The following is a 16,411-nucleotide window of genomic DNA, read 5'->3' on the forward strand; positions in this document are numbered from 1 at the left end:
TTACTGATGAGGAAATAAGACAAAGAAATTTGGTAACTTTCTTGAGGTCATGCAGATAGTAGCTGTCTTTCTGATTGCTAAACCTAGGATCCTAACCTCTGCACTGTATTGATTTTTAGGGTCATGGGGGACTATTGAAGGGTCTTTTAAAATTTTTTTTATTTGTTCTTTTTAGTTATACATGACAGTAGAATGTATTTTGACACATCATACCTACATGGAGTATAACTTCCCATTCTTGTGGTTGTACCTAATGTGGAGTTATACATGGTCATGTATTCATACATGAACACAGAAAGTTATGTCTGATTCATTCTACTGTCTTTCCCATCACTCCTATTTCCCCCACTTCCCCCATTCAATTCAGTGACACTCCACTGCTTCCTCCGTACAACCTATTGTGAGTCAGCATCCACATATCAGAGAAAACATTCGACCTTTGTTTATTTTGGATTGGCTCATTTCACTTAGCATGATAGTCTTCAGTTCCATCCACTTACCAGCAAATGCCATAATTTCATTCTTGAAGGGTATTAAGACAATTAATGTAATCACATTGTTTTTAGAAAGATTAAACTGTGAATAAGAGAAATAAGGCTGGAGTCAAACTAGGAAGTTAGGAAGCTGAGTTACCTAGGTAAGACCTGTATGTTGTCCAGGAGGTGTAAGTAAGAATGAAAAGTGATGGATTGACTAAAGTAAGATTTGGGAGTAGACAACAAGGATTTGTTGAGAACAGGAAGAGAGATAAAGGATGAGCTCTGGGTTCCTGATTTGAATAGTGATGCCATTCATTAAGAAAGGAACATAGAAAGAGGATCAGTTTAGATCTGGAAGTGTCTGGCCAAGAGAGTGGAGAGGAGGTTTTAGGAAGGCAGCAGAGGATTCTGAATTTTGAACACATGGAGTTTAAGGTGCCTACTAAAGCATGTATAAATCAGATGTCCACTCAGCACTTGGCTCCATTGACCTGGAGCTCAAGGCAAGAATCCAGGTTGGAGATATAAATCTGAAGGTTATCAGAATATGGACAGAAAGTAAATGATGTCACTATGGAAGAACCTACAAAATAAGGAGAGAAAGCCCAACTGCAATCCCTGATGAAACAAAATAATACTAAAGTAAATGAAATTAACCTGTAAGGAGGACAAAGGCAAAGGGCAGCAAACCAGTAAAATGATAAGGAACAGCCAGAGGGTAGAAAAGACTGCAGGGACAGAGTGGGAGAACAGAAGGGCAGAAGGAACATTTTCTGATGATGTACTTTGTATACAACCAGAGATGAAAAATTGTGCTCTATATGTGTAATATGAATTGTAATGCATTCTGCTGTCATGTATAACAAATTGGAATAAAAAAAGAAGAAGGGAGGAGCGGTCAGCTGCATTAGCTGCTGTGTTATTGGGGAATCAAGTGAGGCAGGGACTGGATTTAGCACTAAGGAGATTCCATGTGATTTGAGGGCAGTAGAATAATCGGTAGAAACTGGAATTTAGTCTTCTCTGTTAGTAAGTAGATGCAAAACTTTACTTAAGTCAGAGAAAAATAACTTGATGCATCTTCCCCATCAGTATTATAATTACTTTTATAATTCCAAATGAGTTGTGTAGTCCCTCAAATAATTCAATTTTAATGCTTCATTTGGCACTTTATTTTTATTTCTGGAGGCCCTTTGATTCTGATTTTATAAACTGACTCTTGTTTTGAGCATGATGATAATATTCTTGACAAAATGGTATAATTTTGAGATATTAAGAGAGTCATGATTTTTTACAGGTGCTCTCTGACAAACGAAGCAAAGAAAGAGCAGGTAAGTCTCCTTGATCAGCTGTGTTTTACTGTTTATTGATAGAAAATGTTTGAAGAGTTTTGTCTAATCCCTATAAATTTAAGCATGCCATGAGTATTCTGAATCATTGATAGAAAGTCGATGGATACTGTGTGATGTTAAATCAGAATATGTTATACATCTTGGAGACTGAATTAATTCACTTTGTTCTTTCATAATCCTCATGCCATTATTTTGTATGTTTATCCCCATTTGGTAAGGTTGATTTCATACAGAGAAAACGTGTTTTGCATTAGTAGTCTTTATCTTAAAATGTATGCTATAAATTCAATAGGAATTAGATAGAAAGTTATATCTGTACTGAAAAATCTGCTTAGAAGAGAAGTGATTTTGAGAAAATAGTACGTATGAGGCCACCATCTCCAATGTCTTTGAGTTTGGAGATGTTTTGTGTAAGTCCAGCTATTTTCTATCTTAATTTATTGATTTTTTATTTTAGTGACTTTGTAAAGTAAGAGTAATGACTACCTGAATCAGCTTCTTACCACCCTTTAGCAGCTGTTCTTTTACTCTTGGCTTCTTCATTGTGGATGCAAGATTGAAATCTCCTCCTGTTCATTGTGGATACAACATGAAATCTCCTTATCAGTCCTTAGGTCATATTGGCATTTACATACTTAAACATGGAAAAGAGCCACTTCAAAATCCTTTTCCTTCATATTGGTAGAATGACATGTTTCTGAACTGCTTCAATATGAAAATTAAAACTTCTTTTCTCTTGAGTTTTTATCATTAAAGCCTGATTTTGAAATAAACTTGTCAAATAATGCCTCTAAAAATAACAGTCTAATGCTGCCTTCATCTACATTGTTAATCATCATTATTTCCATTTTTGTATATTCATTTTTCTATCATCTGTTAAGAACCAATTTTAGTTCATTATTCAAAAACTCCAGATCTTAGCTTTAGTGCCTATTAATATTACCACTTGATCTCTGGGATATATAATAATTACTTATCTATGGTTTGGGGGTCTAGAGTTATAGTTACCTGAGGTCAGCCTTGGTCTGAAAACATTAAATGGAAAATTCCAGGAAAAAAAACATTTCATAAATTTTAAATCATATGCAGTTCTGAATAGTATGATGAAATCTGTATTTCCCACTACATCCTGCTCAAGTGTGAATTTTTCCCTTTCTTCTCCATCCGCACTATCTGTGCTACCCTCCTACTACTCACTTACTAGCTTGTCAGCAGATTGATTGTTGTGATATCACAGTGATCATGTTCAGGTAACCTGTATTTTGCTTAACAATGGCCCCAAAGCACAAGAGTAGTGATACTAGAAATTTTCTTGTAGTATAATGCACTAATAGTTCTATTATTACTTACTGCCAATCTCTCACTGTGTTTAAATGATAAGTTAAGCTTTATCCCGTTCATGTATGTAAAGGAAAAAGGCATAGTATATGTAGGATTTGGTGCTACACACAGTTTCAAGCACCAACTGCAGTTCTTAGAACATGTCACCCCTGAATAAGGGGAACTGCTATTCTTCTAGCTCCTGGAAAGATTTGCAAGGAGGACTTTTCAGTAGACCATGGGCTATAGTGACTAGATGGAACTTTGTCATGAAGTGATAAAGTGTATTCAGGGAGTATGCTGGGCCTAGCAGCCATCTCACTAAAATTATCAATCAGAATTTGTTCCTCCTGCTATGAAATGCTTGTAGCATCAAACATGCACATTTTTATCTATGTCTACATTTATGCTTGGAACTTTAACTATATTTAACTTTCAACCACCTGACATCTAAAAGGGAAATAAGCAAAGCCCTCTTAAAATTGTACAAATGTGTCCAAATAGTAAATTATACCAAGTAGAACCCTTTGTGCCTCATGTCTCTTATTGAGATTCCAACCTGAATCCAAGGAGTTGATGATACATTTGTCTCAGCAAAGAATGTGCTTCACTCCAGAAATGACCTAATTAGGACTTTTCACAAGTGAGAAGCCTGTGAAACCCTTAGACAAATAAAATGTTTCTTCTGGAGATTTGACAATTGGAGTGGAAGAGATCTATTGTCTTCATATCATAAACATGTGCAGCTTATATCTGAAGAATAGTTTTAGTCCAATAAAAGCTATTGTGGAGAAATTGGTAAACAAGTGCAGTTAACTTCTGTTCTGAAATGACGAATACATTGCTAACAAATCTCCATGAGGAAGTTCAGCCATGGATGCTTGGACATGATGTAATAGTTCTGGACTCAGAGAATGTGGAGCTTATCTATGAGTATTTGGGTAGCATGCTTTGTGCTTTCTTAGCTGCTTAACCACTCTGCCATTTCTGCCGTTTAGTCTTTCATTTTGCAAGAAAAAAATATTGTGTGGGCAGGCAAGCCAGCAAAAACTAGAAAAGAGTCAAATCAATTTTCACATAAATACTTATGGAAAGTGCTCTGGGAGTAGGATATATTGGTGAAGGATGTCTGAGAGCAATTTTTCTGTACATATAAATCATAGGAGAATTTTGGAAGCCTGATTCAAATTTTCAAATATAAAAAGTCCTTCACTTCGATTTTTCAATTACAGTTGCCGTCTTTTTCATAAAACTCATCTTTCAAATTAAATGATTAATCATTTTAATTGTTGATGGTGCTTCTAAAATGTGAAGTCAGTTCTCTTCATTTCTAATTTGGCTCCTCTTCATTGCTTGATGGTGGGAGTGTCCAAAATCTTCTCTCAGTTTGTTTTGCTAGATATGTAATATGATTATCAAACCAAAGGGGCCACTTATATATTCAAATGCAAGGTGGACCATGACATAGGAAAAGGATATGACTATGAGCCAAGCCCACTATTTAACGTTCCAAGACAATTCCTGATGATTCTTTCTTGTATTTTAAAACGTTCTAACCCATGTTTTCCTTTGGTCTCACCGATTAGGGGTGAATGTGGAACCCAATGCAAGAGAGATTTCAAGCATTAAAACATAGTTAATAGGGCTGGGGATGTGGCTCAAGCGGTAGGGCGCTCGTCTGGCATGCGTGCAGCCCGGGTTCAATCCTCAGCACCACATACAAAGATGTTGTGTATGCCGATAACTAAAAAATAAATATTAAAATTCTCTCTCTCTCTCTCTCTCTCCCTCTCTCACTCTCTCTTAAAAAAATAATTTTAAAAAAATAAAAAAATAAAAAAACATAGTTAATAAAGCGGCCTAAAGGCCAGTCATTTATTATTCTCACTAATAAATTAAGAGAGGACACCATTAAATTGTACTCATTTCTAAACAGTTGAAACTGTCCACTGAGGCTAAAAGATCCTAGCCTAGTAATAAAAAAATATCTACTATAGCAACAGAGGAGCGAGTTATCTCATTTAATGTCTATCATGCTGTGACCTTCATTAGATAAAAAGTATAAAGGAATGTTCAAATTATTATGAACAAAAACATGTACTATTGAGTGTACCTTTTTTAAAATTTCACTGGAGTTTAATTTTAGTATCAAAGCCTAAGCTCAAGAGATACTCCCTACCCTTTATCCATTCCAATCTGAAATTATAACTTCTATTTAACCCATTATTAAACATCTACCATGTCTTTGACACTATGCAGGGCATTAGTAATACAAAGATATATAACAAAATTATCCCTTTGACTATATTTCCTTTGACTATAGAAAGAGCCATAACTACCGTTCTGTGGCAATATACTCACATTGGGCAAAAGGAAAGCATCAAGCCATGCCAAGAGAAACCTTAGTTTTATTTTAAGTGGTGTGAATCTCCATCTTGAAATGCAAGTGCCACATAAAGCTTAACCACTTTATAAATCTAGTTAAAATACAATCTTCCCCTCCCCATATTTGAATTGTACCAGTTCATTCCCTGAGCACTCGTTTTCTGAGTACTTAGTTAACCCTTGTAAGCTGCCAACTTAAATACAGACAAGGAAAAGGCAAACATTTTCTATCCACCATTCCCGCCCCTCAAAGCTGAAATTCATGGTCTTCTCCTAAGCAACGTGTCCCAAATGTCTTTGGAAGAATCTTGAGAAACAGGGAGTCAAGAGAGTTGCCCAGTCAGCAAATATGAAATTTATGCTTTATCTTAAAATTTCAGATGACTTTTGCATGCTGTTCCTTCCACCTCCAATGCCCTTCCCTAACTCTCAGCATGGTTGCCTCTATTTCATGAAACCAAATTGCTATCCACATTGAAAAGTCTTTGCTGTTCACTTTTGCTGAAGAAGTATATATGAATTCTATCATTGCAAATTCTCTGCTTTCTTCAAAGCATCTGTCAAAATTCACAATTATATATTTTCTCTCTCTCCATTTCTTTCCTACCTTTCTTTCTTTTCTTCCTCCTTCCTTCCCTTCTCTTCTTTCCTTTCTACTGTAGTAGCAGGTCCATGTCTCATTTACTGTTTTATCACTTGCACCCAGCAGACTGCTACTACTCATCAGATACTCAAAAAATTGTTGATTAAATGAAGCCTGAAATAATTGTTTTATATTTGTATAATTATTTTATCCACCCAGAAAAAAATATGCAAGAAGAAGTTCATAGTATTTATGCCCTGACTTTGTAACCCTCTTGGCACATTGACAAATACCCCAGTTTGAAGAAGATTAATTAATATAGAAGATCAATATTTATTAGTGCTTGTTATGTACCACAGAAATATTATTATATCCTCTTTATATTCATGCAATCCTCAGAACAACCCTATAATGTAGGAAGTATTGTATTCACTACATAGATAGAAACAGTAAGTGTTAAGGGGTCAAGAAATAAAATCAAGACACTTGCTCTGTAAGTGTCTGAGTTGAAATTTGAGTCTAGTTCTATTTGATTTCTAAGATCACCTACTTTTCTCTAAACAAATATACCTCAGGGAATATGTTTGGGGTGGGGCAGGTTATTAGTTGTACTGCTTATTCACAAACTTCTACTAGTGTGCTTTAGAAATTCATACATTTATTAAGTATGAGCCCACTTTAGTTCATTATGAGGAATGCAAACAAGAAAAAAGACAATGTCTTCCCTCACAAGGCTCATAGTTAATGCAAAATGACAGTAAAGAAATTGAACACATTTCGGGATCAAACACAGATATTTTCCATTCTATTTCTGATATTCCGAGTGTGAACATGATAGGAACACAGGAAGGATCCCTAAACCCAAGGGCACATTGTTTTTGTAATGAGGATTAATTACCCCTTACTTACATGTCCCTTCTAAATAGAATTGTTAATAAGAAAATGACTTCTGGAGACCAAAACTAAAGTATTCCAAGAGATTTGATCTTATTGTTTCCACAGGGTCTTTGGAGCAAGCTAGACCAGAATAAACTTTAAATACAAACCAATCTTTGCCTGATTTCTCCTTTTTGTGGTCTTCTGGGAAGTGATTCCAGTTCTTCCAGAAGGTGAGAGACTTGAAAATATGAGATCTTGGGTCGGGACCTGAGCTCTGACATGGGTCTGTCTGCACCTAATAGAGGAAAAAGTAGGCCCAAATCTTCATCATGTTGGTTTAGGCTCCAACTTCCTTAACAAGACTCCTAAAGCACCAAGAAATAAAATCAAGAATTAATAAATGGGGTGATCTCAAACTAAAAAGCTGCTTCTCAACAAAAAGAAACAATGAGGTGAAGAGAGAGCCTACATTTTGGGAGCAAATTTTTGCCACACACACATCAAATAGAGCACTAATCTCCAGAATATATAAATAACTCAAAAAACTTAACACAAAAAACACCAAACAACCCAATCAATAAATGGGCTAAAGAGCTGAACAGACACTTCTCAGAAGAAGATATACATTTGATCAACAAAAATATGAAAAAATGTTCAACATCTCTAGTAATTAGAGAAATGCAAATCAAAATTACTGAAAGATTTCATCTCACTCCAGTCAGAATGGCAGTTATCAAAAATACAGACAACAATAAATATTGGCAAGGATGTGGGGAAAAGGGTACACTCATACATTGTGGGGAGGACTACAAATTGGTGCAACCAATATGGAAAATTTGGAAGGGAACCACCATTTGACCCAATCCTTGGTCTATACCCAGAAGTCCTAAAATGAGCATACTATAGTAATGCAGCCACATCAATGTTCATAGCAGCTCAATTCACAGTAACTAAATTGTGGAAGCAACCTAGATGCCCTTTAATAGATGAATGGATAAAGAAACTGTGGTATATATACACAATGGAATATTACTCAGCCTTAAAGAAGAATGAAATTATGGCATTTGCCAATAAATGGATGGAGTTGGAGAATATCGTGCTAAGTGAAGTAAGCCAATGCTAAAAAAAAAAAAAAAACAAAGGCTGAAAATATTCTTTCTGATAAGTGGATGCTGGTCCAAAACAGGGAGCAGGGAGGCATGGGGGAAATGGAGGAACTTTGATTGGGCAAAGAGGAGGGAAGGAGGGGAGGAATGATGGTGGAATGAGATGGACATCATTACCCTAGATACATGTAAGACTGCACACAGGGTGACACTACATTAAGTACAGCCAGAGAAATGAAAAGTTGTGCTGCAATTGTGTACAATGAATCAAAATTCATTTTGCTGTCATAATACCTAATTAAAATAAATTTTAAAATAAAAGAAAATATGAGATCTTGACCAGAAAGCAAAAAGCAATTACAATGCTTTGTAGGTAATCTGTTGCAACAAGGAAAGGATATTATCATCTTAAAAAAATCTTCCTTTAATACAACCAAAAATTTCTTCAGTTAGAAACATTGGAGAAGCAATTTGCTCTGTTGTTCAGAATCATATATTGCAAATAGTATACATTACTAGGAAAATATCTTTTCAGCCTTACTTCTTATTTGTTTTCTGATTTTAAAAGGAAATAAAAGTTCTATTCAATTGGAACATGAGTTTATCTCTTCTGATGTCTAGAATATGGGGTCTCTATTTTTGGCATGTTGACTTATTAAATAATATAAATTAAATGTTGACAATAAAGCATTATTTCATTTTTTAGATACTATAATATATTCAGCTTGTAAATAAATCTGAGATTACTCAGTGTTTATTTTTTTATCATTTTTGAAACAGAATCTCTGAAAAAATTACATTAAAGAAAATATCAAAGTTAAAAAGCAGTCATAATGTTTGCTTTCAAAAATGCCTTTTGTAAGTATGTTGTACTCAAATGTATAATCTTGAAAGTATCACTCATACTGCAATACATTCATTCTGATTTTAACATATACATAGCCCCACAGAAAATGTTAAATCACCTACATATTGACTGAGAATTTCTACAGATAAGTAACTTTGATATAAATTTGCCTGTAATAATGAGTTAGGTCTTTGGAAACACTGGGAGATATAAGTGATTTCTTACAGACTCAGATTTATTTGTGAGACTATGCCTTTTCTTAAGCAGCCCTGCAATTATCCTATTGAAAATGTGGGTCCTTTTATAAGGCATTGATCAGACCTGAGCATGTATTGATCAGACCTGAGCATGAGAAGAAAGAATAATTGCCCCACATAATTTTTCAAGAAATTAATCATTGAATGCTATTTAATTAATCCTTGCTAACTTATATTTATGTCTTCTCAACATTTTTCTCTAAGAAATGAAGAAAGATTCCACAATTATATTAGAATATGGATGGGCACCATCAGCAAAATCTAGAAAGTAACTGTGGTTCCTTGCTTCTCTTCTCTCCCTCAGCTTAAGAAGCTTTCAACCCAAATCCCCAATACTGGAAACAAGCCACTGCCTCTCCTCCTTTATTTGCCATGACCTCAATCCCCCTGTTGTTCCTTCCATATACCTTGCACTTTTATACCAGAGATGTGAAGACAATGTGTCCCCTAACTTCTCTACCTGGCAAACTCTTTCGCACACAATTGAGAGGCCATATCAGAGGCAAAAGACTCTGTGGAACTTTCCTTAATCCTTAAGCAGAGTTAACAAGTTACATGACATTTTGTAGTATAGTCTTTGTCATTGGTCCTATAATATCTATCAATATCTACTCAACAATGTCTACTGTAGCCTTGTTGAGATCAGCAACCAGGTCTGAGGTCCTTTATATCCCTAGTACCTGCCACAGATTAGCTTCTCCTCCTCCTTCTCCTCCTTCTCCTCCTCCTCCTCCTCCTCCTTTTTCTTCTAATTAGTTATGCATGACAGCAGGTTGCATTTTGATTCATTGTACACAAATGGAGCACAATTTTTCATTTCTCTGGTTGTACACAATGTAGAGTCATACCATTTGTGTAAGGATTAGGTTCTTGATACTTTTTTTCACTGAATGAAATTATTATTCACTTCATATTTGTAACCACCCTATGTGAGATAAGCAATATAACTATAATTTTGATTTTACAGAAATTATGGTTAATAGACTTGAAATAGTTTGTCAGATTTTATACATCTATTAATTGGCAGACAAAAACTAAAACTAAAGCTTTACTCAAATAAATTTTCTACATTGTAACACTGGATATTACTTTTTGTTTTGCCTTTTTTGTTTAAAACATTTTAATTATTTAAAATTGGCTATTGGAAAAAATATATATGTAGTTTACAATGGCATTGTCTAATAGAAATATAATGCAACCTACAAGTGTAACTTAAAATTTTCTATGAAACTGGGATTGAGAGTATAGCTCAGTAGTAGAGCACTTGCCTAGCATGTATGAGGCACTGGATTCGATTCTCAGCACCACATAAAATAAATGAATAAAATAAGGTCCATCAAGATCTAAAAAAATTTTAAAAATTTTTGTTATAAACCTAAAAAATTAGAAATCAGTGAAATAGATTTTAGTAACATTTTATTTAGCCAAATCTCTATAATATAGTTGTAACAAATAATCAAAATAGAAATTACTGAGCTATTTTACATTCATTTCTTATATTTTTTAGTAAAATTCTGGGTATATCTTATATTTATAGCATATCTCAATTCATAGCCACATTGCTAATGCTGCATAGCCACACAAGTCTAGGGGCTACCGATTTGGACAATGCAGTTCCTATTGGTATGGTTTTTGTGAAGGGCAATATTGAATGAATCCATTCCAATTATCAGTATGGTATGCTAATGAAAATCATTATGTCAGCAGTGTGGGTTATAGTGTCTTTCTTTCCACTCTTTAATTTAAAACATTTGTAGAAATTATTAATTTCCTTAATAGATTTATTAAAAGCATTTCTATTTTCACCACAATCCCAAATATTAACTTTATGTTTTACCTTTGTTAATACAAAACTGAAGAACATTGTTCTTTTCAGAAACAGAACAAATGAACAGAGAGGCCTATGTTTGGTTCTAGGCCTCTGTCATTTATTAGCTTTATGATCCAAGGCAACTCATCAATCTGTTTAATCCTCGTTTTCTTCATCTATGAATATGGATAACAACTTTCCTGTTTGTAATTATTACATGTATTATATGAGGTAATAGATGGTAAGTCATAAATTTGTGTTTCCTGTTCTGGATCTATATGTAGGGGCTATTGCTTGCATTATTATTATCAATAATAATTAATAATAATAATAATAATTAATTCTAGAAAAAGTTCTTATAATCATCTCCACTACAATTTTTATTTATTGAGGACCCAAATGATGCATAATAAAGCATTTTTAATGGTGAACATAAGTATATAAACAGAACAGGGAGAATATAAGGGGATCCAAATTTTAAGATATCAAAGCTCATTCTGTACTTTAATGATTATTTATTCTATTTAGTTATACATGACAGCCAAATGCACTTCAACTCATTGTACACAAATGGAGCACAACTTCTCATTTCTCTGGCTGTATGCAATGCAGAGTCCCACTGTTTGTGCAATTATACATGTATATAGGGTAATATCCATCTTATTCTGCCATCCTTCCCACCCTCACACCCCCCACCTCCCTTCACTCCCCTCTGCCCAAGCCAAAGTTCCTCCATTTTTCGCTACCCCCCCCATTATGGATCAGCATCTGCATATCAGAGAAAACATTTGGCCTTTGGTTGGGGGATTGACTTATTTCACTTAGCATGATATTCTTCAACTCCATCCATTCATTGGCAAATGCCATAATTTCATTCTTTAAGGCTGAGTAATATTCCATTGTGTGTCTATACCACAGTTTCTTTGTCCCTTCATCTGTTGAAGGGCACCTAGGTTGGTTCCATAGTTTAGCTATTTAAATTGAACTGATGTTGCTGCATCAATGTAGTATTATATATATATATATATATATATATATATAATATGTATTTTAAGTTCTTTGGGTATAAATCTAGGAGTGGGATAGCTGTGTCAAATGGTGATTCCTTTCCAGTTTTTCTAAGGAATCTCCATACTACTTTCCAGATTGGTTGCACCAATTTGCAGTCCCACCAGCCATGTATGAGTGTACCTTTTCCCCCACATCCTCTCCAACAGTTAGTTGCTAGTATTCTTGATAATTGCCATTCTGACTGGAGTGAGATGAAATCTTAGAGTAGTTTTGATATGCATTCCTCTAATTGCTAGAGATGCTGAACATTTTTTCATGTATTTGTTGATTTATTGTATTTTTTTTTCTGTGAATTGTCTGTTGAGTTCCTTAGCCCATTTATTGATTGGGTTATTTATTGTATTGGTGAAAATATTTTATTACAATAATAGAAGAACTGTGATTTTTAATATAGCACATACTTCATAAAGAGTTTTATAATAAATGAGTACATTACTCTTCTGAAAAAATTTATAGATCACAAAAACATAGTTTCAAAAAACAATATAATGTCTCAAGTATAATAAATAAAGAGAGTAATTTTTAACTAAATGATTATTTAAATATATAATGTTTCTATATGAAGATATTAATAAAGTGATCTGATGCTTATCATGAGTAGTTTTGGATTTAAAATAAGTAAGAATATGAGAAGCCATTGGTTGAAGAGTTATATGTAATTGAAGGAATAGAGTAAAATTAGAATAAAACTTTCATTGGAATGAGTAATAAGAGACAGACTTATAACTGTGTGACAGAAAGCAGAAAAAAAATAACCATAATTAAAATAGAAGTGAGATGGTAAGACAAATTTTCAAATGTCAATATGGAAAAAATGAGAAAATTTGATATGATCTGGGCTTTATTTATGTATTGTGTCATAATAATTAATTTCCTGCATTATAACATGGGACAGAGTAGAAACAAAGTATCACCCCAAACATATTTCCTTTCTTGAAATCCTACCAATTATTTAAAGTCATTGGCTATCTTTTCCTTTCATGAGCAACAAATACATTTTCTTTCAAGGGCAACAAAAAAACTGAGGGTGTATTAGAAAATAAAACTCTATTTATATTAAGAATATTGTATTCTCTTTAGAGAAATTGTATTGTTGATCTACAAGAATAATATTGAAAAACCTAGATAACCCCCAAATAAATGGTTTAAACATACATTATTATATTCAACATTTTAAAATAATGGCTAGCTATAAAAATAAATATACAAATAAACTATAAATATGAATATACAAATATATATTAATTTGCATATGTGTATACACAATAAGAACAGCAATAACAACAATTACAAATACAAATGCAGATTGCTACTATAGGATAAGTTTTCTGTCACAGTACCATGAATCTGGTATGACATTATTTTCTGGGATGGTGATCAATGCTTCACAAGGTTATAGACAAAATTTTAGTCCTTCCACAACTTATAGAGTAGTGTCATGCTGAAAAACTGAGTATGTATTAAAACCATGTAAAAACTACTTTCTGTTTGTATGGAAAATGAAATTAGAGTCTAGTCTCAGAGAAGCTCAGTTTATAACTTATGAGATAGGAGATTTGGAAAACATGTAGAATGAAGGGCAGTTCTTCACTATGCAGTCCAGTCTTATGGATTTCAGAGAGTCAAGATATTTTCTGGCCACTACCACTAATTTCTTTTTTATTATTATTATTAGTTGTTCAAAACATTACATAGCTCTTGACATAATCATGTTTCTTACATTTGATTCAAGTGGATTATGAACTCCTATTTTTTTCATATACACATTGCAGAAGATTCCAATCATTACAATAACCAAAATGTCCCCACTCATTTGTTCCCAAGTGCATTCATTCTAGGAGATGTAGGATCTCCACAGAGAACCATTGACTGAAAAAGGAAGAGCACCCTGGTCATTCATGGTTTCCACACACATACACCAGTGCAACAGCATGCCTTGAGATGGGAATACCTCCTGGAATGGAGATGGACACACATTTGCTACCCATTCCTTCTACTGTGTGGTGGACCAGTTCTGATAATTCCTGGACATACAATTGCTTTCTTATTGATGGCTTTGAAAGAATCTCCTAGTAGGACACAGAGGCAAAGGGTTTATGATATCTCCAGAACTTGTTAAAGAAGACACCATCAAATACATGTGATGAATATCTACTATCTCCTTTGAATAATTACATATACAGTATTCCTTCCCTTATCCACAGGGGATAGGTTTCATTTGCTGTAACAAAATACCTATGAAAATCATCTTAAAGGAGAAAAGGTTTACTTTGGCTCACATTTTCAGAGTTTCAGCCCATGATCACTTGACTCCATCGTTTCTAGGCAAAACATCATGGTGAGAAGGGTGTGGTTCACTCCATGATGCCATTCATGGTGGACAGGAAGAAGATAAAGAGGAGGGGACATATAGTCTCCAAGGACATGACCCCAAGGACCAACTTTCTTTAATTAGGCTCCATCTCATAAATTTCTGTTCCCATGCAATAGTTCATTAAGTTATGAATTCATCAATGGGTTAATCCATTGGTGATATTAGAGCCCTCATGATCAAATTACTTTCCAATGGTCTCTGAACTCTATTGCTTTGGGGACCAAGTCTTAAATACCTAATCTTTGCAGATATAGTTCATATCCAGATCATAATAGGTTCCAAGACCCTCAGTGAATGGCTGAGACTACAGATAGTTCTGACCCCTACATGCACTGTGTTTTTCCTATACATACATAGCTGTGATAAAGTTTAAGTTATAAATTAGGCAGAGTAAGAGATTAACAACCATAACTAATAGTGAAATTAAAAAATCATAATGATGTACTATTAACAAATGTTATGTGGAAAGGAGTTATGTGAATATGGCCTCTTTCTCTTGAAAAGCCAAGACAAATATTAATTGTCAATATTAATATTTTCAGGCTGTGATTGATTGTGGGTAACTAAAACTGCAAAAAGTAAAACCTCAGAAAAGGAAGAACTACTAGATGATGTGTTCTTTTTTCACTGAGTTCTTGCATAAAGTAAGACCATAATTTTTGTTCATTTTTTGAGATTTTTTAAATGAGATTTAAAACCTTCAAATATCTATTCTTAGTGCCAAAATTCACATGAAAATCAACCTGTCATTTGATAACAATTAGCAGCTCAAATTAACAAATTCAGGCATATATAGAGTTTTAATTCACCTTTTAGAGTCATCTTGCAATGGGAAGCAAACCACTTTGCTGGAAAACTCACTAAAGGCAAGCTTGTCAGCTCTGTCTATTTTGAGTAACACTGAAAGATGCCTCAAAGGTACATTTGTTCTATCTAATAAGGTGTAAGACAAATTTGGACTTCTACATGTAAAAATACATTTACATCAATACTCCTTAAAGCCTTTCGTTGATGTTGTTGAGCAATTTCATAGCTCCCCAGAACCCACAGCTCCCCAGCATCCACAGGATGAAATCCAGACACTTTGGCCACCCTGCCCCTGACTTTTCACTGGCTTCCTGCACTTTTCACCTCATAGTTGTTACTCAGGCCAGACACTAGGCTGGCAATTGAAATCCTACTTGGTCACTTAAAATTACTTTACTTTCAGAGTCAATTTTTTTCAAAAAATCAGAAATAGTGGGTAGTACGTGCAAAAACACATGTCGAATGCTTAGCAGAAACCCTGGTAGGCAGTGCGTGTTCTAAAAGTATCAGTTCATTTCTTTTTCCTTTTAATGTCTTCATCTCACAATCTAGGAAAGTACTATGTTTGAGACCAGAACAAATTCCACCTCTGTGAAAATTTCCCTTGAGAGCTCAGCTAGAAGTAATCATTCATTTATAGATGAAAAAAAATAGCTACAAAGAGATTTAATAGCCCAGAACTTCAAACTGTAAGTAAAAACATGAATTTCAATATGGGAAGTCTTGCTCTGGAGTCTGTTTTGGTATTTTTTTTTCAAAAACAGAGACTTATTGAGATATAATTCACATAACATACAATTCATTCACTTAAAATGTACAATTCAATTATTTTTAGTATATTCATGGAGTTTTAGAACTACCACCATAATAAATATTAGAACATTTTCATCACTACAAAAAGAAATTCCTCATTGATCCCATTTCCACCTGCATCTTGCCACCCAGTCCCTGCGCACTAATACACTTTCTGTCTCTGTGGATTTTCCTTTCAATTAAATGGGATCAGGCTATATAAGATCTTTATGACTGACTACCCTCTTAGCATAATGCTTTCAGCGTTCTTCCATGTTGTAACGAGTAACAGTACTTCATTTCTTCTTTTTTTTACTCATTTTTTCTTTTTCTTTTTTATTGTTCTAAT

At 34.1% G+C, this 16,411-nt stretch overlaps 1 protein-coding gene across 3 annotated transcripts in view; it reads left to right on the plus strand.

Annotated features, from left to right (window-relative positions):
• Stard13 (StAR related lipid transfer domain containing 13) overlaps positions 1-16,411 on the plus strand; it is a 473,503-nt gene that overhangs the window by 190,764 nt on the left and 266,328 nt on the right. For all 3 annotated transcript variants that reach the window (XM_013360729.4, XM_078016122.1, XM_078016123.1), the window contains one exon: positions 1,777-1,810. In XM_013360729.4, coding sequence (XP_013216183.2) covers positions 1,777-1,810 — 34 coding nt within the window. The remainder of the gene's footprint in view (positions 1-1,776; positions 1,811-16,411) is intronic.

The sequence above is a fragment of the Ictidomys tridecemlineatus genome, chromosome 6 (genome assembly GCF_052094955.1).
Source record: "Ictidomys tridecemlineatus isolate mIctTri1 chromosome 6, mIctTri1.hap1, whole genome shotgun sequence".
In the NCBI taxonomy this organism is placed as follows: domain Eukaryota; kingdom Metazoa; phylum Chordata; class Mammalia; order Rodentia; family Sciuridae; genus Ictidomys; species Ictidomys tridecemlineatus.